At 33.9% G+C, this 25,506-nt stretch overlaps 5 protein-coding genes, 2 long non-coding RNA genes and 1 pseudogene across 10 annotated transcripts; 3 read left to right on the top strand and 5 right to left on the bottom strand.

Annotated features, from left to right (window-relative positions):
* Positions 1-1,716: 1,716 nt before the first annotated feature.
* LOC147936286 (transcription factor TT2 pseudogene) lies at positions 1,717-2,064 on the bottom strand (annotated as a pseudogene).
* A 2,633-nt stretch (positions 2,065-4,697) lies between these two features.
* Positions 4,698-5,490, top strand: LOC104719260 (uncharacterized). Its single transcript, XR_756580.3, has 2 exons — positions 4,698-4,877; positions 4,990-5,490. It is a non-coding gene; the product is annotated as an uncharacterized LOC104719260 (long non-coding RNA).
* Positions 5,453-6,403, bottom strand: LOC104720474 (transcription factor TT2-like). Its single transcript, XM_010438372.3, has 3 exons — positions 6,192-6,403; positions 5,983-6,112; positions 5,453-5,900 (listed from the first exon to the last, which is right to left on the bottom strand). Exons 1-3 carry the CDS (start codon positions 6,328-6,330, stop codon positions 5,585-5,587), a joined length of 585 nt encoding a protein of 194 aa, XP_010436674.2. The 5' UTR covers positions 6,331-6,403; the 3' UTR covers positions 5,453-5,584.
* A 2,047-nt stretch (positions 6,404-8,450) lies between these two features.
* Positions 8,451-9,526, top strand: LOC147936285 (uncharacterized). The gene is made up of 3 exons (XR_015568159.1): positions 8,451-8,729; positions 8,922-8,990; positions 9,249-9,526. It is a non-coding gene; the product is annotated as an uncharacterized LOC147936285 (long non-coding RNA).
* A 3,401-nt stretch (positions 9,527-12,927) lies between these two features.
* LOC104719259 (small ribosomal subunit protein uS3x) lies at positions 12,928-15,000 on the top strand. Its single transcript, XM_010437137.3, has 6 exons — positions 12,928-13,070; positions 13,164-13,311; positions 13,395-13,566; positions 14,183-14,237; positions 14,318-14,449; positions 14,578-15,000. The coding sequence occupies exons 1-6, from the start codon at positions 13,041-13,043 to the stop codon at positions 14,785-14,787; spliced, it is 747 nt and encodes a 248-aa protein (XP_010435439.1). The 5' UTR covers positions 12,928-13,040; the 3' UTR covers positions 14,788-15,000.
* Positions 15,001-15,159: 159 nt separating this feature from the next.
* Positions 15,160-17,378, bottom strand: LOC104719257 (protein MIS12 homolog). 4 transcript variants are annotated; one of them, XM_010437135.2, is made up of 7 exons: positions 17,112-17,378; positions 16,949-17,012; positions 16,740-16,859; positions 16,561-16,662; positions 16,335-16,473; positions 15,596-15,727; positions 15,160-15,501 (listed from the first exon to the last, which is right to left on the bottom strand). In XM_010437135.2, exons 1-7 carry the CDS (start codon positions 17,219-17,221, stop codon positions 15,449-15,451), a joined length of 720 nt encoding a protein of 239 aa, XP_010435437.1. In that variant the 5' UTR covers positions 17,222-17,378; the 3' UTR covers positions 15,160-15,448. The 4 variants fall into 4 exon arrangements, with proteins under 4 accessions (XP_010435437.1, XP_087325106.1, XP_087325107.1 ...); XM_087468980.1 differs by having other exon boundaries at positions 16,760-16,859; positions 17,112-17,365; XM_087468981.1 differs by having other exon boundaries at positions 16,561-16,622; positions 16,700-16,859; positions 17,112-17,357.
* A 73-nt stretch (positions 17,379-17,451) lies between these two features.
* LOC104719258 (glycerophosphocholine acyltransferase 1) lies at positions 17,452-20,557 on the bottom strand. The gene is made up of 8 exons (XM_010437136.2): positions 19,752-20,557; positions 19,536-19,655; positions 19,372-19,429; positions 19,184-19,284; positions 18,995-19,090; positions 18,803-18,896; positions 18,277-18,514; positions 17,452-17,973 (listed from the first exon to the last, which is right to left on the bottom strand). The coding sequence occupies exons 1-8, from the start codon at positions 19,989-19,991 to the stop codon at positions 17,616-17,618; spliced, it is 1,305 nt and encodes a 434-aa protein (XP_010435438.2). The 5' UTR covers positions 19,992-20,557; the 3' UTR covers positions 17,452-17,615.
* A 79-nt stretch (positions 20,558-20,636) lies between these two features.
* On the bottom strand, positions 20,637-24,842 carry LOC109124551 (uncharacterized). The gene is made up of 6 exons (XM_010437133.3): positions 24,407-24,842; positions 23,854-23,940; positions 23,453-23,569; positions 23,272-23,358; positions 23,119-23,190; positions 20,637-22,661 (listed from the first exon to the last, which is right to left on the bottom strand). The coding sequence occupies exons 1-6, from the start codon at positions 24,602-24,604 to the stop codon at positions 20,889-20,891; spliced, it is 2,334 nt and encodes a 777-aa protein (XP_010435435.1). The 5' UTR covers positions 24,605-24,842; the 3' UTR covers positions 20,637-20,888.
* Between the last annotated feature and the right edge of the window lie 664 nt (positions 24,843-25,506).

The raw sequence follows: 25,506 nt of genomic DNA, 5'->3' as shown, positions 1-25,506 counted from the left end.
CGGTCGTTAGCGGGAAGTTAAAAAAGAAAGAAAAAATCACACAAAAAAACAAATCCAATATATATATATATAACTTTATATGTATTCATATTAACTCTAAACACTAATCATCCTCTTTAAATATTTAAATATGAATAATAATTTGTGTTTCATCATAAGTTTTATTTGTTTCTTTTTTGAATAATTATTTATGTCTCTTTAGTAATTATGTTATTCTTTTGTACTTCTTCTCCTATTATGTAAATTTTTTTAGCTAAAGACACAAAATTAAAAAACAAGAAATATTTTCTTATTTACAAATATTCAACCAATAGAAAAATATATTGCAGTATTTTTAATAGTCATAAACTATTAAATTAATATAAATTGTACATAGAAACCTATAAAAAAACTTTTAAAATGGAAAAAATAAAAGCTTAAAATCTTATATAATTTTTTTATAAATATATTTTTGTGTTTTTTAATACTTTTTATAATTGTAAATTATATTCATTTTGGGAATTTTTTATTTAACCGCTATCGCACTCGCTAATCAACTATTCATAAATCTCGTGTAGACACATTTATTTTCAACCGCTAAATCAATCATTCAATTTATCAATGCTTGAAACCGTAATTGTCTGTTTCTGCAAACTTTCGCTACCGTAATCACCAACGCTGAGTTGGAATCAGTCATGCCTAAAGAGTACCAAGACCAAGTTAAGGCGAGACAAACGTATCATAACATGCTCGAATTGCAAGAAAAAATGACACAATAAGTTAGGATGTAAAAACCCGAATGCTGAGTCTGAAGCTAAAAGACCAAGGGTCGACCAAGGAAAGAGCTGGTTAATTTTATTCTCACTACAGGAAATTGGGGTCTTTAGAGTCAGCAGCTCCATGTAGGTAAATCTCTCAGCATTTAAATATTTATAAAAAAAAAGGAAGAGAGAAGAGGAGAGAAGGCCAGAAACACAATGAGAAACGACTGATAATAGGTTTCTCATACTTAGCTTGGTTATTCATTTTTAAATTAATTTAAATTTAAAAATTATAAAATAATTAAAGTATTATATTTAGCATACCCATACGGTATCAAACCAATGAAGCTGCTCTTAATAGCACCTGAATATAAGTACCAAAGGTTAAAATCTAGTGGTAAGTTAAATCTAGTAAAAAAGTTTAGTATATATACCGACCACGCATGACTTTTAGAACAATCATCTACTATCTATTTGTATATATACGATGATTCCATAATTGAAAAGAACAAATTCCTTACAATTATGACCGTGCCTGCCTATAAATATAGACTATTCGTGTATATTAAAATGAAATTTCGTGATACAATATTGTAAAGTGGATTCTTATTACTAGGAACAAACAAACAACGCAAGTAGAAATTTATGGTAGGGTGGTTGTTAAGCGGTAGTTAGGCTATATAATAAAAGCTCTATCATTGGCGTATGCTCTAAATTAATTAAACAAAATGTTTCAAAAAATAAATAAGTCGTGCGTATTTGCAGTAATATAATTAAATAAATAAATATTATTAGGTTAAAGACAAAACTAATTTCCACAGCACTCGAAATTGTATAATTTATTTGTTTCTTTGGTCTCCTTATATAGTAAGTTAGAATTTTAGAAATTAGAAGCGTTCAGACACTGAGACACACATATACTTATGTCCGTATATCTAGAAAATTATGTAATACTATATAGATGTTTGCGGTAGGTTCAACAGTTGAAGTCTCCGAGCCAGTCTTCATCGTCGCCATGGTGATGATAAGAAGTGAAAGGTCTATTGAGATCGAGATTACCTTGAGCTGGAACCAAATTACCCAAAATGTCCTCAGACGAAACAAGAGATGTTACGTTTCCACAGTCCAAACCATCAAAATCGATCAAATCCGGGAATAAAAACTCCGACTGGATCCTATCGAAATCGAACTCGAGATCTCCCATCAAGGAAGATGACGTCCCACCTTGATCCATCATCTCTTGTTTTTTCAAAGGAAGTGGACTGATACTACTCTGCTTCTGAAGAGATAGATCGGAGACGAGAAGAGCCTTCGAGCACCTCATCGCCTTTGTACGTATAACACTACAAGAAAACATGCATTTTGAGACTATAGTTTGTGACTTCTTTTTTGGTCACAAATAATTGTAACGTTTTTAGGACGAATTTATGACTAATATACGATTACACAAACAACAGTGGCAAAACAGTCACAGAATTACGACGAACATTTGTAGTCTGCAAATGGTCTCATATTTGTGACTACTATAAGACTATTAACTGACTATATCATTGTAGTCCTAAAATAGTCGCAATTTGTGACGAATTAGAGACGCTTGTTTTAGTCTGGAGTTTTAGTCACAAAAGTAGTCCCACATTTGCTACTTGTTTGTGACTTCAAGTGTCTTCACTATATCAATTTTTACTCGTTAAATTAAGAGGTCTTTTTTATAATTCTAGCGAGTGATTGCAGAAATCATATGTTTTTTGAAGGCTTTAAATTTTTGCGGTTTGTCTCATAAAATAGCGTTACAAAATAGTCACATTTTGAGACTATTTTGTTAATCATTTGGGACAATTATGTGATTAACTTGCTACTAACACCTAAAATTGTGACTAATTTGTTTCTTTTTACCAACGCTTGATAATTATTTATGTATATTCAACAGTAATGACTTATAAAATTTGTTAAAGTATTAAATTCTACATTAGTATGACTATTTTAGACACTGAATCATTATTATATCAAAAAGAAATCTAATTTCTAATGTTTAAGAAAATATATTTGCAACTTACATAACATATTAACATGTATAAGTATTACATGTGATTTGTATGTATTGTTTGTGATTGTTTTGTAATTTCTAACTTTACTTACCATATCAAGTTTTTACTTATTAAACTTGTAGATAGTGGTTAGAAATCTAATATATATGTGTGATTGTCAAGTAATTTGTAAAATTTGGTGGCTCTTAAACTTAAAATTTGATATGTATAAGTTTGTGATTCATAATAGGGTCACAAAAGAGTTACACTTTGTGACTATTATACTAATACGGTAACATATTTGCGACTAGTTTGCCACCACTTTGCTACTAACACCTGAGATTGTGACGATTTTGCTAAGTTTTACCAACGCCTAACGACTTTATTTATATATTCAACAATTGAGAATTGTAAAATATGTTAAGTTATTTGTTTCTACATAGATATGAACTACTTTAGACACTGAGTCATTATAATACCAACTAATTTCCTATGTTTTAAAAAATATTTGCAACTTATATAACATGTATAAGTATTACATGTTCTTTCCATGTATTGTTTGTGATTGTTTTGTAATTTCTAACTTTACTTACCATATCAAGTTTTTACTTATTAAACTCATAGATGGTTTGTTAGAAATCTAATATGTGTGATTGTCAAGCAATTTGTAAAATCCGGTGGCCCTTAAACTTAAAATTTGATATGTATAAGTTTGTGATTCATAATAGGGTCACAAAAGAGTTACACTTTGCGACTATTATACTAATACGGTAACATATTTGCGACTAGTTTGCCACCACTTTGCTACTAACACCTGAGATTGTGACGATTTTGCTACATTTTACCAACGCCTAACGACTTTATTTATATATTCAACAATTGAGAATTGTAAAATATGTTAAGTTATTTGTTTCTACATAGATATGAACTACTTTAGACACTGAGTCATTATAATACCAACTAATTTCCTATGTTTTAAAAAATATTTGCAACTTATATAACATGTATAAGTATTACATGTGCTTTCCATGTATTGTTTGTGATTGTTTTGTAATTTCTAACTTTACTTACCATATCAAGTTTTTACTTATCAAACTCATAGATGGTTGTTAGAAATCTAATATGTGTGATTGTCAAGCAATTTGTAAAATCCGGTGGCCCTTAAACCTTAAATTTGATATGTATAAGTTTGTGATTAATACAATAGGGTCATAAAACAGTCACACTTTGTGACTATTTTACTAATACGGTCACATATTTGCGACTAGGATGCCATCACTGTGCTACTAACACCTGACATTGTGATGAATTTGCTACTTTTTACCAACACCTAATGAATTTATTTATATATTTAACAATAGAGAAATGTAAAATATGTTAATTTATTTGTTTCTACATATATATGAACTACTTTAGACACTGAGTGATTATAATACCAAAACACTTTTTGTTTCCAATGTTTAGAAAAAAATATTTTCAACTTACATAACATGTATAAGTGTTACTTGTTTGCCCAAAAAAAAAAGTATAAGTGTTACTTATGATTTTATGTAATATTTGTATGCATAGGTTTGGACTGTCAGTGCTTTTAAATGCTAATTGCCAATTTTTCTTAGATTTTTTTTAATTCTAATCATAATTATAAAACTCTAAACGAATAATATAATGTAACTTTGTGTATATATATATATACTCAAAACTGAAATCCATCACTTTTAAAAATAAAAGTGTTTTCTTTATAAATCTAATACTTTTTAAAATCATATCTAATACTTTTCAAAATCTAAACCCCCAATATCTAAATTATAATATTAAATGATAGCAAATTACCAAAATTTTATCAAAAAAAAGAAAAGAAAAATTTCTCATTGGCTAATCCTAAATGGCAAGGATTGTCATTTGGTTTATCATCCACCATTGATTGAGTTAATCTAACGGACCAAAATCATCTCTTGTTTTCCTTCCTTTCTTGTGCTCATCGTGTCTTCTTTCCTTTTCTCTAGAGAAAATAATTTTTTCTTTTTTCTCATCTTCTCTCTTTCCTTTGTTTTTACGGAGCTTAGAAACAGAGTATGTCTAAGGAGCTGTTGTTTTCACCGGACATGACACAAAGGTACAAGCTTTTCACCTTCTCTCTCTCTTTCTCAATCTGTTTATTTGCTTGAGATTGACTGAATCTGGAGAAATCATGTATGTTTTAATTATTTCTTTGATTTATATTTTAGGTTTCATCGACAGATCTGAAGAATTAGTGTCATCGACAACGTCGGAAGTGGTGGATCTGAAGACCCTTGTGTCAACGACGACGTCGGAGGTGGTAGATCTGAAGACCCTTGTGTCAACGATGACGTCGGAGATGGTGGTGGAAGTGGAGGACCACCGCAGATGCACACACTTTTTACGGTCGCCGCTACATTTTGAAGCTTCCGCCTGTTCACCACCAATACATCTCGATTTCTCTACCGTCACATCTCTAACCCTCCGGCCGCTGCCACTGTTTTGTTCTCCGTCGCTGCAGTAATACATCTCCGTCGCTATATATATTGATTATATAAAATGAATTTACGAAACAAATAAAAGCTATATTTAATTTATTTTTCTTGTATAATAAATTAATTTATTTTTATTTTTTTTTCTGTGGTTCGTCGCAAAAAGGTCTGTAATATATGACTTTAGTTACAATCACAATTCAGTCTCAAATATACGACTATGAGTTAGTCACAAAACGTCGCTACAAATATATGTCCCTAATTAGTCTCTAAGATATGACTACGTATTACAGTCCTAATGTAGTAGCAAATTTAAGACCATAAAATGAGGTCACAGAGTTGTCGGTGTTTTGTGACTATGTTGGGACCAAAATATTTTGCGACCAATTTTTAACGACCATTTAAAACGGTTGCAAAACAGTCGTATATAGTGTATTTGCGACCAATTTGGGACTATTTTTGGAGTCTCAAACAGCTTGTTTTCTTGTAGTGTAACACGGACATTATTCTCGTTCTTGGTCGAATGTTTTATACGTTTCGGTGGGTTGGTTTGAGTTTTGGGAAGTCTTTTGCGGAGGTTCGAGTTCCAATGGTTCTTTATTTCATTGTCTGTTCGGCCTGGAAGCCTCCCAGCTATCAACGACCATCTGCGTTAATTATCGATCGTACATGTCATGTAACAAATAGTTTTACTACAAAAAGAAAATTTCTATGTGTTTTGGTGAAAACCTGTTTCCAAGGAGATTATGGAGACGGATTATGAGTTCTTCTTCATCAGATGAGATGTTTCCGCGCTTTATCCCGGGTCTTAAGTAGTTCTTCCAACGGAGTCTACAGCTTTTGCCACATCTCTTGAGCCCTTTTGTGTGTTCAAAAGACAATAATTGTAGGTAGAAGATATGATGAAACTATGAATAGATAGATAGATAAATTCGTACCAGCTTGTTTTGGGAGAACGCTCCACTTGCCTTCACCATGAGTCGTGATGTAATCTCTAAGGGTCTTGTCTTCATGATCAGTCCAAGCTCCTCTGTTTAACTCCTCTCTCTTCAGAGCATTAGTCGCTCTCTTTCCCATTCTCTCTCTTGTGGTTGTGGCTGTGGTTGGTACAAATTGTCTTTAGTGTTGTGTTGAGAATAGATTCTGTTTTTTTTTGTGTTAGCTGAGTAAAATCTTTATAGGGGAGTTGTTGCAAATGTCCGTACAGCAGTCGCTTTCAAAAACCCTCTGTCACACACACTTTGAAGTTTGAATGCTTTTCTCACCTGGTAATAATTAAGCTTTCGTGAAATAATTCTGCGGAAGATTTTAACATCAACAACTTTTAATATGGTAAGTGTGAAAAGTGTTAAGAGCAGTCATCTACTTTTTTAAAACAAATACAAATGCAGTAAACTAAGTAAAGTATTCCATTTCAATAGGCTAAAGTCGGTTGTAATGTCATTATACTCATGTTGATAATCTAGATATATATAAGTAAATTAGACCCGCGTATAATCGAATTATTGTTAAGAAATATGAACATATTTATCAAGTATAATCGAATGTGGTCAAAATTATCATTTGTTTTATACTTGTAAGTTGACCTAAAATTATATAAACATTTTTGGTTAACTTAACTTTAAAAATTAATTTTTTAAAATGCAGCATTTCTAATTATCTTATAAATATAGAAATATAACACTATTTGTAGTAATGTTATACGTATTATTAAATAATCAAATATAAATGTTGGCCTACTTAAAATTTTAAGAGATATACCTTAGATTAGTACTATTTTAGGTTTTTGTTCCAAAAATTAACACAAACATTCACATTTTCCAAAAGTAGCATTTTTATTATATTAATTATATCTCTTAAATTAATTAGTAAATATCTTTTTGTTCTTCGTCTCTATCTTCTCATGGCATCGTCTTCCTCCAGCAATCATCATCTCCAGCATCTCCACCAATCATCGTCTTCAGCATCGCATTCATCCAACAATTGTCTTCTCGATTTTAATAGGTAATGAATAATATTAAACAAACCTCAATATCTCTTTTACCAAAAGCGATAGCAAAGACAGACGTGTAACCAGAATTAGATAGTAGCTTTCTTCTGGAGAGAGCGCGTTGTTCTTCGGACGTCGACACCACCGTGAATGATTAAACTGAGATCTCACCGGAGACAAAATCTGTCACTCCAAATTATGTTATTAAAATTAAAAGCAAAACAAATCTGATTCGATGATTCAATGATAATGGAATTAGACTATTATTCATGAATTGATAGATTTCACAGAGATCAATGTATTCGTATTGATCTAGGGGAATCAAATTTTTGGTCCAATTCAAGGAAGTCTTCCTGAATTGTATAAAATCCTTCCCAAATTTCACACAATCCTTCCTGAAATTCAATGACAGCTAAAATAAAGTGTTAACAGAAACATGTGACACTGTTATGATGCAGAAACTGTTGATATGTCATAAGGTTTTCTGAAGGAAAGAGGATAGATTTGCATGGTGAAATCTCAACTCCTAGTAGTGATAGCAACACTAAAAGAAGAGTGTCTCAGATTAGTTATGTGGACATTTTTGAGAATTGGTTTTCTCAAGACAATGAGAAAAAGCTTTACTTCATGTTAAGAATTGGTAGTTATTTAGCTTGCTATGAGTTTTTAAATTGTTTTGACTTGGTAGTGTTTCTTGGGGTTTTAAGGTTAATAAATTTGGTAGTGTTGTACAGAAATAATTTAAATGTGGGGTGATATATAAGATATATATATTTTTGAAATTAGTGCTATTTTTGAAAATTGTCCAAATTTTAAAATAGACTCAAATTATTCATCGAAGACTTAGATTTTGATGTATTATGTATTAAAAATATCGAGTGACAGAAAGAGTTATATATTACATATTATTTTCAATTTCAGAAAATTGACAAGCATTTCTTAGAGATTAAAGTTAAAATTGCAAAATGGCGATTTGAATAATTTTATTTCCAGAAAATATTTATTCGAAATTACATTTTATTCATTTTTCTTACATCAGATTTATTTTAGGGCAATTCTCAAAAATAGCACCAATTTCAATTTTTCTTCGAAACTTAGCACACATTTTCATATTTTCCAAAATTAGCACACATGTTTTAATTAAATACTAAAACACTAAATTATAATTAATTCACTATGATTCTTTTACGCCCTTTCTTCTTCTTCCGCCATAGACATTGACGACAACGATTTTCTATTTGCTTCGTCAAATTAAATTTTTTCTTCATTCATGGTGTAAGAATCCAACACCATAGTTTAGTGTGTGCCTCTCAGTTACGTGCCCGCAGTGGTGGTGATGGTTTCGTCGATTCGTAAAGCGGCGGCGGTGATGATGTCGAAAAGAAAGGCAGAATTGTTAGAGATAAGATCAAAGACTACTGAGCAGTTAAAAGAGATCTGAATCATGTATCGATATGTTCAGCTTTTTCAAGCTGATCCCAAATCAGTAGGTTAATCATCCTTTTGTCTTTTTTTTTGCTATTCATCCTTCTCGATTTCGTTTATTATGTTTGATTTGGGTCTCGAGTTTTTCTCTTGAAAACTTTTCATAAACCTGGTAATTGATTTGAATCTCCTCGTGTTGGTCGCAATCTACATGTATTTGATATTTGGATTTGATTTTTTTTTTGTGGTGCAGACTCGGTATGTGATGAAGTATAGACATTGTGATGGCAAGTTGGTACTCAAGGTTGTTGATAACAAAGAGGTAATTAAATGTGTCTTCTTCTCTATGATCAATGCTTGTTGGAGTTTATTTTATACTTCTCTCAATTGGGGAGATAAGAGTATGTAATTCAAAATTTGCTTCAGTTAGCTTCTGATTACAAGTTAGTAGTAGTATTGCAGTAGCTGTAGATTAAAGTATGCTTGTTCTCATAATCATTGTATCTAATGCAAGACATGATGTGTTTGGCTCTTATTATTGTGGTAACATTGATAGTTCATGTGGTAATTAACTTTGTAGAGACACATATATGGTTAGAAAGAATTGGAGTTGCAGTAACACTCAGAATCAAAGACGAGCGGTGCTGATACAAGATCGAAGGCTTTCAGTTGCCATATACAAGGAATTGGTGCTTATTGAGATTGAAGTATTAACAGTTTGATTCTTTGTATTCACATGGTCTTTGTTTTAGCATTAGGATTTTGGATATTAAAGATAGTTTGTATGGTTTTCACCACAAAACTTGTTTTAAAACATATTCAGGAAGGTTTTGTATTAATTATCTCAATATTTTGATAGATAGCTATGTTTTCACCGGTAAACATATAAGAAGGATTTGAATATAACATTCAGGAAGGATTCTCATATATTTATGAATGGTTTCTTGAGTTTAAGGAAGACCTTCATGAAGAAAAAAAAACATTAGGAAGGAGTCATTGACGTTTTGGAAGAACTCCTTGAAATTTAGGTAGTCTAATTAAAATTTAGGAAAGTCTCCTTAAAATTTAGGAAAAAGTCATTGACGGCTAGAAAGATCTTCCTAAAACATCATGTTGGATATTTCTATTTGCTATTTTTATTGTAAAACACCTATATGTGCACAAAATCAAATCATTATACATCACTAATGGAGTATTTGTGATAAAATAAGTCAAAACACATATAAAGAGAATTAAAAACACAAATTTAAGAAAATTTAGGAAGGATTCCATAGCTTTTAGGAAGACATTCTTGAATTTAAGGAATACCTTCCATAATGACGAACTCAAGCTTCCACTCAAGTGCTCATTTTCTCATCTTCATCATCAACTCTCTGCTTTGTTCTTGAAATATTTGTCATTATGTATATCATCAATCACTTAACTTTAGAGCTGATAACCTTATTCAACAACATGATCAGTCTATGAATTCATTTTTCATTATAACAATACTCAAGAGATCCTTTATCTTATAAATCACAAGTCACTTGGCCAACAAAAATCTGACACATGACATTTTAAAAAAATAAAATACAGAAAATTCTTTTTTCCCCATTTTTAAAAACACGAGTTCCCGTTTTTGTAAATAAGAAAATCAAAATTTGTTGTAGAGGAGTTCCTATAATATCTCACACACTCTTTCACGATTTGACCATCTTTTCCAACCGTTTAGTCTTTACACTGTCAATAAAAACTCACGAAATGTAACTCAAAGCTTTATGTTTATTTGAATTACTTTGCTCACTTTTCTATTTATATATTCCTACCTGAAAAAAAGTTGCACATCTTCACTTCTTATATGTACCATCAACTCATGTGACAGGACTCACAACACCATTCTTATTTCACTTTTTTATGGATTCGTGAAGTTGTGTCCCATTACAAAAAAGATTCAGGTAAAGATACCAGTTTGTTTTGTTTGTTTTAATTTGGTAAAATGTTAATTCCTTATCAATTTTACTAGCATATAAGGAAAAAAAACTCGAATTCATCCATTTTTTTTTTGTTTCTCACAGATTTTTTTCTTTAAATGACTTAGGAGATGCAGATGAAAGAAACTAATACCATTTTCCAAAAACAAAGTGATCTGCGTGACAAACCTGGAGATAATCGATTTATTTAAAATGAAGGCTGATTTCTAATCTTATTTTTGCGAGCGTTCATTTTTTCTAAAAAAATTTCAATTATTCTCAGCATTTTCTTTTCTTACGCTCTATTTTTAATATCAAAAATAACATTTTTAATTTTTTTGGCTTGATTTGCAGAAAAGATGGTTGTTGAAAGTTTCTTCGATTTTTGAGAATTCTTCCAACTTCAAGGTTGTAACCCATGAGAGCATAAACAAAAGGTAACTAATTATGATCTCTATCATTCTTAAACAATTTGTCACTCAGCTTCGAACAAAAAAGAATGATGAACTCTATATTCTTTGTATTTTCTCTTATACGAGAGCTTATGATCAATATATTTATGTTAATTGTTAACTCATTAAGCAAATCGATATATAATTAGTTCTTTCATGTCTCATAAATCACTTCACCTTTTCAATATAAATCATGAAAAAATACAATATAATTAAGGTTTTAAGAAAATATGTCAATGTAATCTCAAGTTTAATTTAGAAAATTGGAACGTTTTTATTTGTCGTACTTTAGATCCAAATTTTGTTTTAATCCACTAGAATTGTTTTTAATTTTTTTTTACATAATTCATCATTAACATATATTAACATTTTTATTCATTCATTCATATAAAATCAATCTAATTTTATTTTCCCGTACGTAGTACGGGGTAAGATACTAGTATCTTATATATCACCCCACATTTAAACTAGTTCTGTATAATACTACCAGATTCATTAACCTTAAAACCCCAAGAAACACTACCAAGTCAAAACAATTTAAAAACTCATAGCAAGCTAAATAACTACCAATTCTTAACACAAAGTAAAACTTTTTCTCATTGTCTTGAGAAAACCAATTCTCAAAAATGTCCACATAACTAATCTGAGACACTCTTCTTTTGGTGTTGCTATCACTACTAGGAGTTGAGATTTCACCAAGCAAATCTATCCTCTTTCCTTCAGAAAATCTTCTGACATATCAACAGTTTCTGCATCATAACAGTGTCAGATGTTTCTGTTAACACTTTATTTTAGCTGTCATTGAACTTCAGGAAGGATTGTGTGAAATTCAGGAAGGATTTTATACAATTCAAGAAGACTTCCTTGAATCGGACCAACAATTTGATTCACCTAGATCAATACGAATGCATCGATCTCTGTGAATTTAGTATCTATCAATTCATGAACAATAGTCTAATTCCATTATCATTGAATCATCGAATCAGATTTGTTTTGCTTTTAATTTTGATAACATAATTTGGAGTGACAGATTTTGTGTACGGTGTGATCTCAGTTTAATCATTCACGGTGGTGTCAACGTCCGAAGAACAACACGCTCTCTCTAGAAGAAAGCTACTATTTGATTCTGGTTACATGTCTGCCTCCGCTGTTGCTTCTGGTAAAAGAGATATTGAGGTGTGTTTAATATCATTCATTACCTATTAAAATCGAGAAGACGATTGCTGGATGAATACGAAGCCGAAGACGATGATTGGTGGAGATGCTGGAGATGATGATTGCTGGAGGAAGGCGATGCCATGAGAAGATAGAGACGAAGAAGACGAAGAACAAAAAGATATTTACTAATTAATTTTAGAGATATAATTAGTATAATAAAAATGCTACTTTTGGAAAATTTGAATGTTTGTGCTAATTTTGGAACAAAAACCTAAAATGGTGCTAATCTAGGGTATATCTCTTTATTTTATGAGAAATACTCTAAAATAGCACTAAAACAAGTTTTATGGACAACTATAGGACAAAATCCATAAATTTCCAAAAATAGTACTATTTAACATATTAAAATATTTAAAATTAATTTTTAGAATTTTGTTTTTTAGGTTTGGATTATCAATTTCACATTTAGGGTATAGTTTTGAGGAGTAAGATTTAGTATTTTGAATTTAGGATTTAATTTTAAAAGATTAATCGGTGCTAATTTTGGAATTTTAGAGATGTTGTGTTAAGTTTTTGGAAAAAAACTATTTTAATATTATTTTGAGAATCTCCCTTATTTTATTCGGTCTTGTAATTTACATTATTAGAATTTTTATTCCTTATAATGGGCCAATGAAGGCCAAGAAATGGGCCTATAAAGGCTGGGCCTTACTCTTGACTTTATATATCCACACTATTTTATCATTTCACTCCTTTCACTCATCTCAGAAACTAGGGTTTTAGTCTGTAGCCACCGGAAGCTCTGCGACAAACATGGCGACCCAGATCAGCAAGAAGAGAAAGGTGAAATCTTTATCCATCCCCTCTCTTTCTCTATACCAATGTATCGTGTTTTGAGCTTCACACGGATTAAGTGTCTTGAGTTTTTTTTTGTAGTTCGTAGCCGATGGTGTGTTTTACGCTGAGCTCAATGAGGTTTTGACCAGAGAGCTTGCTGAGGATGGTTACTCTGGTGTTGAGGTCCGTGTCACTCCTATGCGTACTGAAATCATCATTAGAGCCACTCGTACTCAAAACGTTCTTGGTATGTTGGTTCATTTTCGTTAATCTTTGCTCAGTTTCACTAGATTTTTCTATCTCTCTTGTTGATACTCTGTTTCCTTTTAGGTGAGAAGGGAAGGAGGATCAGGGAGTTGACATCTCTTGTACAAAAGAGATTCAAATTCCCTCAGGACAGTGTTGAGCTTTATGCTGAGAAGGTCAACAACAGAGGTCTCTGTGCTATTGCCCAGGCTGAGTCTCTACGTTACAAGCTTCTTGGTGGTCTTGCTGTCCGTAGGTATGACACGTTTCTATTGCTGCGTCCTTTTGTAGCTACCGTTGAGGTGTTGATTTGTTAGCTTGCTGTTTGTATATGCGCATTATGAAGTGTTTATGTTTAAGAATTATGATTTGTTAGCTGCGCATTATGATTTGTTAGCTGCGTCCTTTTGTAGCTACCATCAGGATTGCTGTTTAAGAATGTGTTTATGTATGAAGTGTCTTTAATATCTTTTTCTAGATGTGGCTTAAAGCATGTCAAATTGTGGTGCGTAGGCTATGTGTTAATGTTGTCTAGCTATGTATCAATCCAATGTCATTTTCTATTCATGAAGAATTACAAACTGCGTATCGAATATTGTGTATTGGTAAACATGTTTTGCTGCTGATCGAGCATCAATATTGGACTAGGTGTTGGCTGCGTCCTGTAGAACTAGTGTAGTGAGTTATTCTTATTTACTTACTACCTTCGATTATCGCAATAGGTATTGGGTTTGAATTAGTTTCTTAGGTATTCAAATCCTTGAACCTGTCAGGCTCGTCTTAAATATGATAATATTCTCCTAAATCTGGTTTTAACGTGTTCTTCTCCTCATCTGATAATGTTAATACCGCTGTGATCTCTTGTTTCATAGGGCTTGCTATGGTGTATTGAGGTTTGTTATGGAGAATGGAGCCAAAGGATGCGAAGTGAGTAAAAACCCTACTGTTGTCTTTTTCGTCCACTATACCTATACAGTGTTCTTATCGTTTTACCAAAATGCTTGCAGGTCATTGTGAGTGGAAAACTCCGTGCTGCACGTGCTAAGTCGATGAAATTCAAGGATGGTTACATGGTTTCCTCAGGTCAACCAACCAAGGAATACATTGATGCTGCAGTGAGACATGTTCTTCTTAGACAGGTCAGTTCTTCTGATTGTCTGAACTTTTGTAATACTGAGCAACATATAACTTGGAAATCCGTTGCTTGAACCAATTTTATATCTAGAGATCTCTTGTGTAACCCGAGTCTGGTTAATCGCATGTGCAGGGTGTGTTAGGCATCAAGGTGAAGATCATGCTTGACTGGGACCCCAAGGGAAAACTAGGACCGATGACACCATTGCCTGATGTTGTTATCATCCATACACCAAAGGATGAAGATGTTAACGTCGCGCCTGCTCAGGTTGTTACTCAGGCTGCGCTTATGCCAGAAGCTCCATTAACAAACACAGATTATCCAGCAATGCCAGTTGCTTAGAAAGCCTTTTTGCGTTCTGGGTTAGTAGTATTCAATGGGGATGGTTCTCTTTTTTTCTATGGGACAGTACTAGTTTTCTCATGTTATTCTAATATAAGTTCTGGAGTTTGAATCACATCAAGGAGGATATAAGTTTGTGTTTTCGTATTCGTTTGTTTAAAATCTGTTGTATCGATTAGACAATTTGCCTTCTTTATTAAAATTCTTTTTAAATATTTGAGTTAAAAACTGTTAAGCTCACTGGTCAAAACCACCATGCGTGATGGAGAGTTAAAGCGGGTATTTTTTTCTTTTTTTTGGGGGTTAAGTTCTTTACCCTTTTCTGAGTTTTCTCATTACAACTTTTTAAAAAAATCAGCAGACCTCTTTCAGTTGCAGAAAAACAAAATACCAAATAAACAGGGATTTCAACAACTTTTTCAAATGGAATTTTGCAAATTAGAAACTTTTCGTAATAGATAAAATGAGGCAGGGATGAAAATGTTAAAAAATGAGGCAGGGATGAAAATGAGCAACTTTACTGAACTTTTTAATGAAACATTTGAAGCCAGGACAATGACCCGTTTGGTAAGGCTGAAACGACGAAGTCTTTAAAGAGCAGATATCAAGTCAGCTAGGAGACATTATCCTTGACAAATCACAATTGTTTTCCTGCACAGGTTTACATCTTCCTTAACTCGGCCTGAAACTTTTCGAGGTCTTCAAGCTTTCCATCTGAGAACCACATAACATGAAGGAAGATCATAAGCATGCAACATATTTTATTATTCTAACTATGTAATATCACAACAATGTTAAATCTTGTTACCAGAAGTCATTGCCGAAAACTCTTTGCCATGGTTATTCAGCCTCTCTACTTTAGCGCTTTCACTAGCTTTCATTCTTCTTGTTTTCAGCGTATCGACCTTTGCACGAAGTTCTGATGCAACTTTTGTCATCTCTGCAAAACACCAATATTTGAGATGCAAGTAATCTCTAATCATACTATGAACAATCAAGCAAACAAAGGTATTCCTGAGAGAGAAATAAAAAGGAAAAAAATGGACTACCACTACCTGCTAATATGTGCCAAATAATATAATCCTAAACGAGATCAGGTAAATCCCATCAAAACCGTTTAGAAATATATCTCCAGAAGATGGTAAGGACTAAGGTGATATCATATCTACATTTAGCTAGAAGCAAAAAAAGAAAAAAAAATGTCGATTTGGTCGTGTTCATGACTAACAGACTAAGTGGAGAACAGTTTTCAGGGTCATCAAGAGCTAATATATAACGTAACTAGCTAATTTCATTGAAGTCAATCAAGAGATCTTAATATACCAATGACTAACCAAGTGAGACCAGGACATAACTCAAAATACTAGCTAACCGCGGAAAAATGTCAATTTGGTCATGTTCAAGACTAACGGGCTAAGTGGAGAAGAGTTTTCAGGGTCATCAAGAAAGAACTAAAATATAAAACATAGCCAACTCATTCCATTGAAGTGAATCGAGAGATCTCAATATTCTCACAACGACTAAATAAAGTTTACATCTGGGATTACCTTTGAACATTTCACCAACAGAAGACTCATCATAAAGCTCCAAAGCCTCATTAACGAGCCTCACAGACTGTTCCCTCGAAACAGAAGCTCTTTCTAAAGCCTGGAGCTCAGAGTCGAGTTCAGCAGACCTCTTTCCTACCTAAATCACAAAAAATATCTCACTTAAAAAGAAACGAAAAAGTAAGAGAACAAAGATCAAAAGCATCAGTTTTTTTTTGTGTCTCACCAAATTAAGCTTATCCCTTAAAGAATCCAGTTGTGCATCCAAATCCTGGTCATAAAACCCATCTTTCATTTCCTGGTCAGAGTAAACAGACGACTTCTCCTCCTGAAAAAAAAATATGAATCAGCAAATCACACTATACTAGCGAGCAGAGACAATGAAGGAGATATAATAAGACTCGCAGTCTTTGGCAGAACAAAACCATCAGGAACTGCAAAACAGTATTTAAGACAATAGTCTTCCCACATCTCCATACGCTTGTCCATAACCGACTGAACCAAACCACGAACACGTTCTATACCCTAAAATAAAAAAAATGTGACAAAGAGTAAGAAATGCTTTAGTAGCCGAACAAGAATCAGATGAAATCACCACCCATCATAACACTCACGTTTGATAAATCTTGGGACTTTGTTGAATCAGATCCATCAATTTTGAGAATTTTGGATGCTTCTCTGCACAATGTAACCATACAATCAAAACCCAAAAACCCCTTGCTTACAAAAAAAAAAAAAGCTTGGGCTTTAGTGAAGCCATTTAGAGAAGGAACTCACTGGCCATAGAATTCAAAGGCTGCGTCGACGTAATCTTCGATGGTGTTAATAGCTTCGTTGATGAAAAGCTGAGGATTTAGACCCATGGACTCGCTTTTGCTGCCTTCCATTTTTTTTTTTTAGTTTCTCGAACTCAGAAACCCTAATTTCGGAAGGCGAATTTGAATTTTCAGTAAGAGCTGTCTTTTTTTTTTTTTCTTTTTTAATTTTCGCTATTGGGATGTTATGTTATTTGTTTCCTTATCATTCTCTGCAGATCTTGTAGTTATTAGGCTTGGTGGCTATGTTTATGTCCCCTGTAATTGTTCTCAAAGTTCATCTCTTCGTGGTACCAAAAAAGGAAGCTACAAGTTCATTCACATTAAACTTTTAAAATGATGGGTACCAAACAAGAGAAACAACAAATCTTTATAGAACAAAAAAGAAAGACCAATCATGATTCTGGCATGCCTTTTGAAAACTTCATTTTTTACATGTACTTTTTCTTTCTGTTATAACACCCCATCATGTTTCAGTAGATATTGGCTCATTCTGACTCGGATGTGACTCAGGTTCATGATGCGGTAGCTGCTCCTCTATTGGCTGCATCTCTGCTTTCTTCTTCTTCTCTTTCTGGATCACTTGCCGTGGCATCACCTCTAGTAAAAAGCTCCCTCCGTTCCACACTGCCGCCGAAATCTTTAGGATCTGAAAGATCACGTGCAGTCTATAAGATAGGAAGATCGGTACGGTCAATGCCATGGTTGCCACCGTGAAGATGGCCTGGAATAGGATGTACATCCATATACGGTTCTGATCCCCTAGCATACCGCTCAGCTGCCACAACTTATTGTTTGCCTTTTCAGCTTTCTTCGACAGCTCTCTGCACAGACCAGAGGATTTCATCAGACAGGTTTAGTCTATGGTAAGAGACATTACTGTCTTGTCGCCTTAGTTTTGAAATATCAATTTAAATCTGGCTTGACACATAACTACCAATTTTAAACACACAAACAATCACCAATTCAAGATAATCTCAGACCAAGATGATATTTAACTAGACGAAGGAGCTACTGGACGTTTGGACCTATAACATTTATTCAGTAACTGATCATGCATTCAACATTAACATACTGCCAATCTGAGGGGTCCAAATTACAAGAGACAGATGTATCAGGGATGATACCTGTAAGAAGTCATAACTTCAGGATCTCTCAGGAGCCTCTGCCTACGCAGGACATTGACGATTAGAAAATAGAGCACTTGCCAAAGAGTATAAACGACTAAGGGGATGAGAAACAGCCATGTAAAAAGGTAAGCTTTGTCTTCCACATAAGGCCATGAAGCCCTACGATCAGTGCCTACAGGGTGCATTGCTGCAAAGGTCGCTGGATTCCACCACCTAATCGTGAAGAACACGAGCCCTGAAACCAAAGTCATTGTAAGACTAACTAATCAAGGAGAGAGAGCTTAAGCTTCAATAACTCGTCTGCATTATTCATGGCTTTTACTGCTTAAACAAATCTTATCCAAGGTATGTAACAGAGAACCATGTGATTACGTGTACAGGATACAAAATCCTAAACAAGATTGAGAGGGGAATAAAAAAGCAAAGATCTAATATTTTTAATCAAAGCCATCAACTTAAGCACTACGAATCTCTAACATTTCTTAGTCAACACTGAAAGTTATAAGAAGATTGTATAACTCACCAGGCAGGAGATGTATAAGAACACTAACAATCTTATCCGGGGAGCTAAAAACAAGACTGCAACGCCAGACAATAATAGCCCACGCCAACGGTCCCTGAGCACAAGACACAACCAATTGATAAATCAGCACACACACAGTGACAAAAAAGAATCTCATACATGTGTCCATGTAATTAAAAAAAAAAAGCATACCTCTGCAAAGGAAAAGCAAACCATGAAAAGCTTTTCATTCTTAGGATAGAGAAGAAGATCAACCAAGAAGATTGTGTTGGCATAGTAGCAAAAGTCCTATCACATACAACAACAACAACAACTGTTTAATCAAAATACAATTTCTTTTATCCCAAAACCTAACAAGGGTGTGTGTGTAAGAGACATTACCAGAAGATAATAATGCCATTTCTTAAACCTGTAATAAATCCATCTCAGAGGAACAAAGATCACATAAAATAAGCAATAAACTAGAGGTATATCCTGAGGCCCTGAGAACCAAAAAAACATCATCAATCTTTTAATTCTGACAACAACAACAACAAAAGGAGAATAAACATCAAAATCACATTTCTTACTTGCACCAAGTAGGAAACAAAAACCTCCAAATCCAAGCACACCAACGAGATGTGTCACCTGTTTAAACATTTACAGAACAAAAAAAAACATTGTTTCAAAATGAAAGAACTAGACAAAAAAAAAACACAAACATGAAACAAAATGAATAAAGAAAAGAGATAACCTTATTAATGAATCTCTCATGTTCTTCGGCTTGTTTAGCGATCTTAACGGCTTGTTTCGACAAGATCTCACGCGTTTGCACCGCTTGTTTAGACAGCAACTCTCTTGTCTGAACAACTTTCTGTCATTAACAAAAAAATTGGCGCAGAAGTCAAAATCCAAAAATCGGAAAAAAAAAAAAAGGAATGAAATGGTGAAAATCGGATTCCTCATGAACCTTTGATCGATCCTTGAAACGTTGTTTGACAGCATCGAATGAGTCTATTCCATTAGAGTTTGAATCTTCAGAGAATTCTTCGTTGCTCGCCATTATTGTGGTCAGATTGCTGTAGAAAGCTTTTTGTCGTTTTAGCGAGAAGAATCTGAATTTTTTTTTTTTTTTTTTTCTGTTTACTTTTATCGGAAATGGAATTATAAAGAAAGGTGAACGAAAATGACCATAAAAACCCGAAATCATTTATAAAAGAACACATAATTTCAAAATAATCCATTATTAGTTAATAATAGTATAATCCCTTTGGATTCCTTTTGCCTTGGATATTGGATTTATGTTTTGTCTTTGGGGAATCATAATAAACATTTATTCTTTAGTTGGAAATAAAAATCTGCCTTTGGTGATTATTAAAATTAACAACTTTTTTAAAGAGATTGAGAAGAAGACACGTGTCTCAAGTGGAAACTTCTAGGTTCTTATCCCATGGTTAGAGCGACACGTATATTGTTGTTGTGTATCTCCAGTCCACCAAGCTTCTTTTTTTCTACATTAGTATTAAAATGAAAGGATACATATTATTGTTTAATTGCTTTGTATAGAAAAAAGTGAATAAAAAAGAGAGAAGAAGAAGATACTAGATTTATTTTGTTGTATAAACAATGCTATATGGTATAACTTCCGAACTAGGTTTTACGAGTTTCAAAACTGCGGTTTCTTGACAATGTTCCAAAAGCTCGTAGTTTTGCTTTCCGACCAAGTTCAAAGATTCAAAAAGCGACCAAAGTCTAACGAGAGACGCACAAATCAATATAGTTAAGAGGTCTCTCTTTATTTAGTAGTTTAAGTTTAACAAAGATATCTCTAAAGTAAACTGAATTAAAGGGTCTGTTTCTGAAACAAAATTTAAACGAAGTACAAAAAAAACTTGTGTTTTGTTCCTGAACAAGAAATCAACTAACCCCTTTGACGACCCAAATCTAAGTCAAGAATGCAAATATCATCGCACAGTACTAATACAAGGAAAAAAAAGTAAGAAAAAAAAACTTGTACAAAAGCTTATTCTCTGATATTTATAGAACGAACTAATTTTCTAAAGCTTGAATTTCAAATAGAAACCATACCGTTTAGAGTACAAATCTTCTACGAGGCTCTCACTTCCAGTCTGCCTGGAACAAAGCTCACACGTGTACACTGTTTTAACCGAGTAAGGGCATCTTGCGACCTACCCAACATCATGTCAATGTAGACTGCTGTAACTGTAGCTTGTACATTGTTTGGTAAGAGAGTTAATGCGTGTGTTATCATAGCTTTGGCCTGGTCATGATGTCCTTGTGTGGCAAGCAGCGCCGCAAGGTCTGCAAAAAGTGCTCCACGAGCTTCTTCTGGCTTTAGGAAAACTGAATCCCGGGCATTTCCCGTTGACGAATCCAACGTCTCTTCACACTCAGAACTTGTGTGCATCCGCCATTGGTCAAAGTCTTCTTGCTCATATGGCAATTTAAAATCATCCTGTCCAACTAGATAGGCAGATAAATGCGCGCCAGCTTCAACGGGACGGTTGAGCAAGCAGAGGGCCTCCGCTGCATAAAGATGGCCTAAGAAAACATAGATCTTTGAACAATCAGGAAGTTGCAAGAGTGAATTAGCAGCTGCCAAGGCTTTGATAGGATTCTCCAACTCCAGTTCTACGTATGCCATATTGGCAAGCAGAGCTTGTTTAATCAACAGCTTTTCTCTACTTTGAATATCCTTGAAAGCAGAGAGGGAGCTTTGCATTATGTCCTGGTTCAATCCTCCTTTTGCCTCTTTCAAGTCTGAGTTCGTGTTAGCTTCCCCATGATCAGCGGATGATGCTTCTTTGGTCTCGTTCATCCCCACGGATAATGTCGATTCACGATCTGATTTAGATTCATTCAAGAGAGACTCATTGAGCAGATATATACCATTTGAGAGACAAGCCCGTGCTAGTGGTAATGAAAGCTTCCCGCATTGGGTACTACCATCAAGTTCCAGATGTCCATTTTCTTCAATCATAAGTTTTCTGTACTTCCCTTTCCCAACTACATTGACTCTGATTTCTGATCTATCCAAAAGCCCGTTTTGTAAAGCCATCATACAGCATTCAGCTAAACGGAGCCAAATGAGGGGTTGTCTGCAGAAAACAACACTAGCCTTCTGGAAGCATTGAGCAGCAAGTAGAGGCTCCCCACGCGCCAAATAAAGCAAACCCATGTTGTATGTGATTAACAAAGACTTATTCTGTGAGAGAGAAAACGTCTTCACTGGTTTCTCATTTCTAAGTGATGAACAGCTCCTTAGAGCTTTTGAAAATAACTGAGAGGAAGCTTCATATTTTCCAAGCTGATAGTATATGCAACCAAGGTTGTTGTTGAAGATTCCTGAAGTCCCTGCTTCTTTATGAATACCAGAGACCACCAAAAGCTTCATAGCCTTTTGATGATTCCCATGAGCATATTCAAGCTGGGATTTCAAGAGGAGAGCCATAGAAGAGTCCCTTTTTTGAGCAATGTTCATCGCATGTTTAACTTCACGCTTCGCCAGTTTCAAGTTTCTGGTAAGAAGCAAAAACCGGACCTTGTAAAGCTGCAACTCCAGCTTCAGATCAGCAGTGGAGAATGACCTTTCGCTTAATGTCTTGAGAAGATTGTTTGCCGGTATATGACCAACTGACTTCATTCGTTTCTCTGCATCATATTCTGCTGCTAGCACATTGTCATAATCTAGAGTTTCCTCACACAAACTACTTTCAGCAACTGTATCTGCCACCACCGAGCTGCTCAGGAGAGAAGATGTCTTTGATCCCTGATTTGACGAAAGTTGCATTGTGCTTCCATTTTCTTCGTGGCTTCCAAAACCAACACCAAAAGCTTTGTCCATATAGTCAAACACAGCCTGTGTATAATACTTGTAAGATACAGAGAGACTTTATGCAATGAGATTATTAACTGATCAATACAAACGATTCATAAGGATGCATTCAAGTGAAAATCCAATTCCCCTTAACGACCAAAAAGTCCAAACCTTTCCTATCAGATTATAGCTACATAGAATCATCTGTATTCATTTGGAAATCAGTTGGTTTCCAATTTCTCATGACAGTTCATAATTGGCAGTTTAAAGATATGTCATATTTGTTTTGTCATGACATGTATAGATTCTTGCAGTCATGTTTATAAAGTCAGAGACAAATGGCATATTGAACAAACGAAAAATATAGAGACAGAAAAGAATTAGGTTTCAATTCAGAAACTTTATAAAGCAGCTCACGGACATTGGTTTAATTTCCACTAGCAAAAGAGATCAGTTGGAGTATACCTCTAGACTTTAAACCAGTACAAACAATACTTACCGAAAATTTTACAGCGTCATGACAAGCCAGTGCAATATCCAGCAACAAAAAACAGATTTGAAGTGCGATTGTCTGCATATAAATAGCATGTTGTCTAATTAGAGACAGTACGACAGATTAAACAAGTACAACAAAAAGAAGATGGATACATACCTCATTTAGCCGCCCAATATTTTGGAACAAAGGTTCTAGAATGGATGAAGATTTTGTAAACTGATGCATATGAAACCAGGTAACTGCCTGCATGAGACCACCGAACATCAATACTAAACCTTGAAAAATGCGAATGGTATAGCTGAGACTCAAAAAAACATGGGAATACATCAGAACATACAATGTTGAGCGTTGTTACTGTACTATCAAATTGATCCTTCGACACAGAGACATTAGTTCCAGGGTTTACAGCTTCTACTTGTTCTCTTGCTGCAGAAGCAAGTTCTTCACTTTGTTTCTGAAGATATAGCAGAGAAGAAGAACTCATGTCATGGAGATTAACATAAAGACTACTAAAATTGCGTTCTCCAGTATGTTTTTTCCCTAAAATGCACTGGTCCAGTCCAGAGATAACAACAAGAATATACAAGAAAGAAAAAACGAGAACTCCAATTTGAAAACATATCCCTATTCTCATGGACAATAAAAAAAAAAAAAAAAAAAAAAGCGGAAGATGATTTATGATGTAAATTGATAGATAGCTTGAAAACACATCTCAAGTCAGAAGTTTAAACACAATACCTTGACACAGTTAAGCTCTTCCAGCAGTTTCTTGGATTTCGAGCAACCACCCTTGAAGTACTCTGCAATTGCCATATTGTGTAGAACCTGGTTGATCAATAAAAAAACAATTCATAAGCCATGCATTTCTTGGAAAAAAACAAAAAAATAAAGTCAAATGATACAGTTCTTTAGAAAGAACTTTTCTAAATCTACAATGTTCATTCACGAATGACTAGTACTACCAAAAACCCTTTTGTTCACTCACTGAAAAAAAAGAAGGCTTTCCTCTGTATCTCAGATGGATACAAAGCTAAAAGCCTATCTCTACGTCACAATAGAGTAAAAACACTTCAGCGGAAACAAAATCAATACTGACACAGAAGAGAGAAGTAACTTTGGACAAGTCAGATCTAAACTTAGTAAAATGTGTCTATCAAGTCAAACTAAACTCTTTTTTTTTTCCTAGTATCGATCTAAACATATATGTACCAAAACTAGCAGAATTAAAAGGCAAATCCAAACTTAAAACAGAACTACTGAATCCAAAGTAAAAAAACAACAAAAACTGAACCTTAGGATCGTTATGCTGCTTCTGATCGAGCTGAATCAAAATGTCGATACAGTCTTCGAATTTTCCAGATTGGAAGCAAGAAAGAGCGGACTTAGCGAGTGTAGAGGTTACAGAGAGAACGGCTGCGTCTTCGGAGAGTAACGACGCATCTCTAGCGGCGTCGGATGCTACAGCGGACGACGGATCTCGAGAATCCATGGAAGATCAAACCGGATTGTTTACACACCAGATTTTTTTTGGATTTCTGAATTGAGAATTGAAATACACGAAATCGAAAACCCTAGCCAAGTTAATTTTTTTTTTTAGAGGAGTAGAGAGAGAGAGAGAGAGAGAGAGGGAGGAGATACACTTTTCGGAGAATATCCACGCGGAGACATGAGAGAGAGAGATTGAGAAACGTATTTGGGCCGAGTTGGGCCGTCAAAACTGGCTTTTCACTTTGCCTACCGAACCTATCCACGGTGACGGTTTAACTAACTCTGCCATGGTTATTTCAGATTTTAGTGATGACTGATGATGATTATTCGGTTATTCGATTCGGTTTATTATATAGCCATTTAAATGTATATTTCTATTTTATTTAATTATTATAAATAACTTTTGGTTAAATAATTCGATTCAGATTCGCTTAAAAAAATCTAGTATGGGAATTTCTATACCGTTCAGAGTACAAATCTACCAATAAAATTATAACAATTAATACAATTTCTCATATTTTATTGGTTACACATTTTAACTGATGTGTCAACACGTAACTAGATTAAGACCCGCACATAGGTACGGGGTTGATTTTAAAAACTAAATTTACTAACACATTTATAATTTATTACGTACATGCAGATTATTTTTGTAAACGTATTTAAAAAAAATGTTATTAGCATTCATAATCCAAACTCAGTTTTGTATCAGTTTAGTATTTGATTTGTTTTTAATTCGGTTTAAACAAAAAGAATGATCAAATCTGTTTTTGTTATCAGTAAAGACAATTATATTTAAAAAATAGTAAGAGAAAGATGGTATGTCTAATTTAGGACATAAAATCTGTCATGTCCCGTATATGTCATGTTTTCCATCTCATAATTATGGTTTTAATAATAACT

This window comes from Camelina sativa, chromosome 10 (assembly GCF_030686135.1).
Source record: "Camelina sativa cultivar CO46 ecotype springtype chromosome 10, ASM3068613v1".
NCBI lineage: Eukaryota > Viridiplantae > Streptophyta > Magnoliopsida > Brassicales > Brassicaceae > Camelina > Camelina sativa.
The sequence above is the reverse complement of the archived record's forward strand: the minus strand, read 5'-3'. Positions and strand labels throughout refer to the sequence as shown.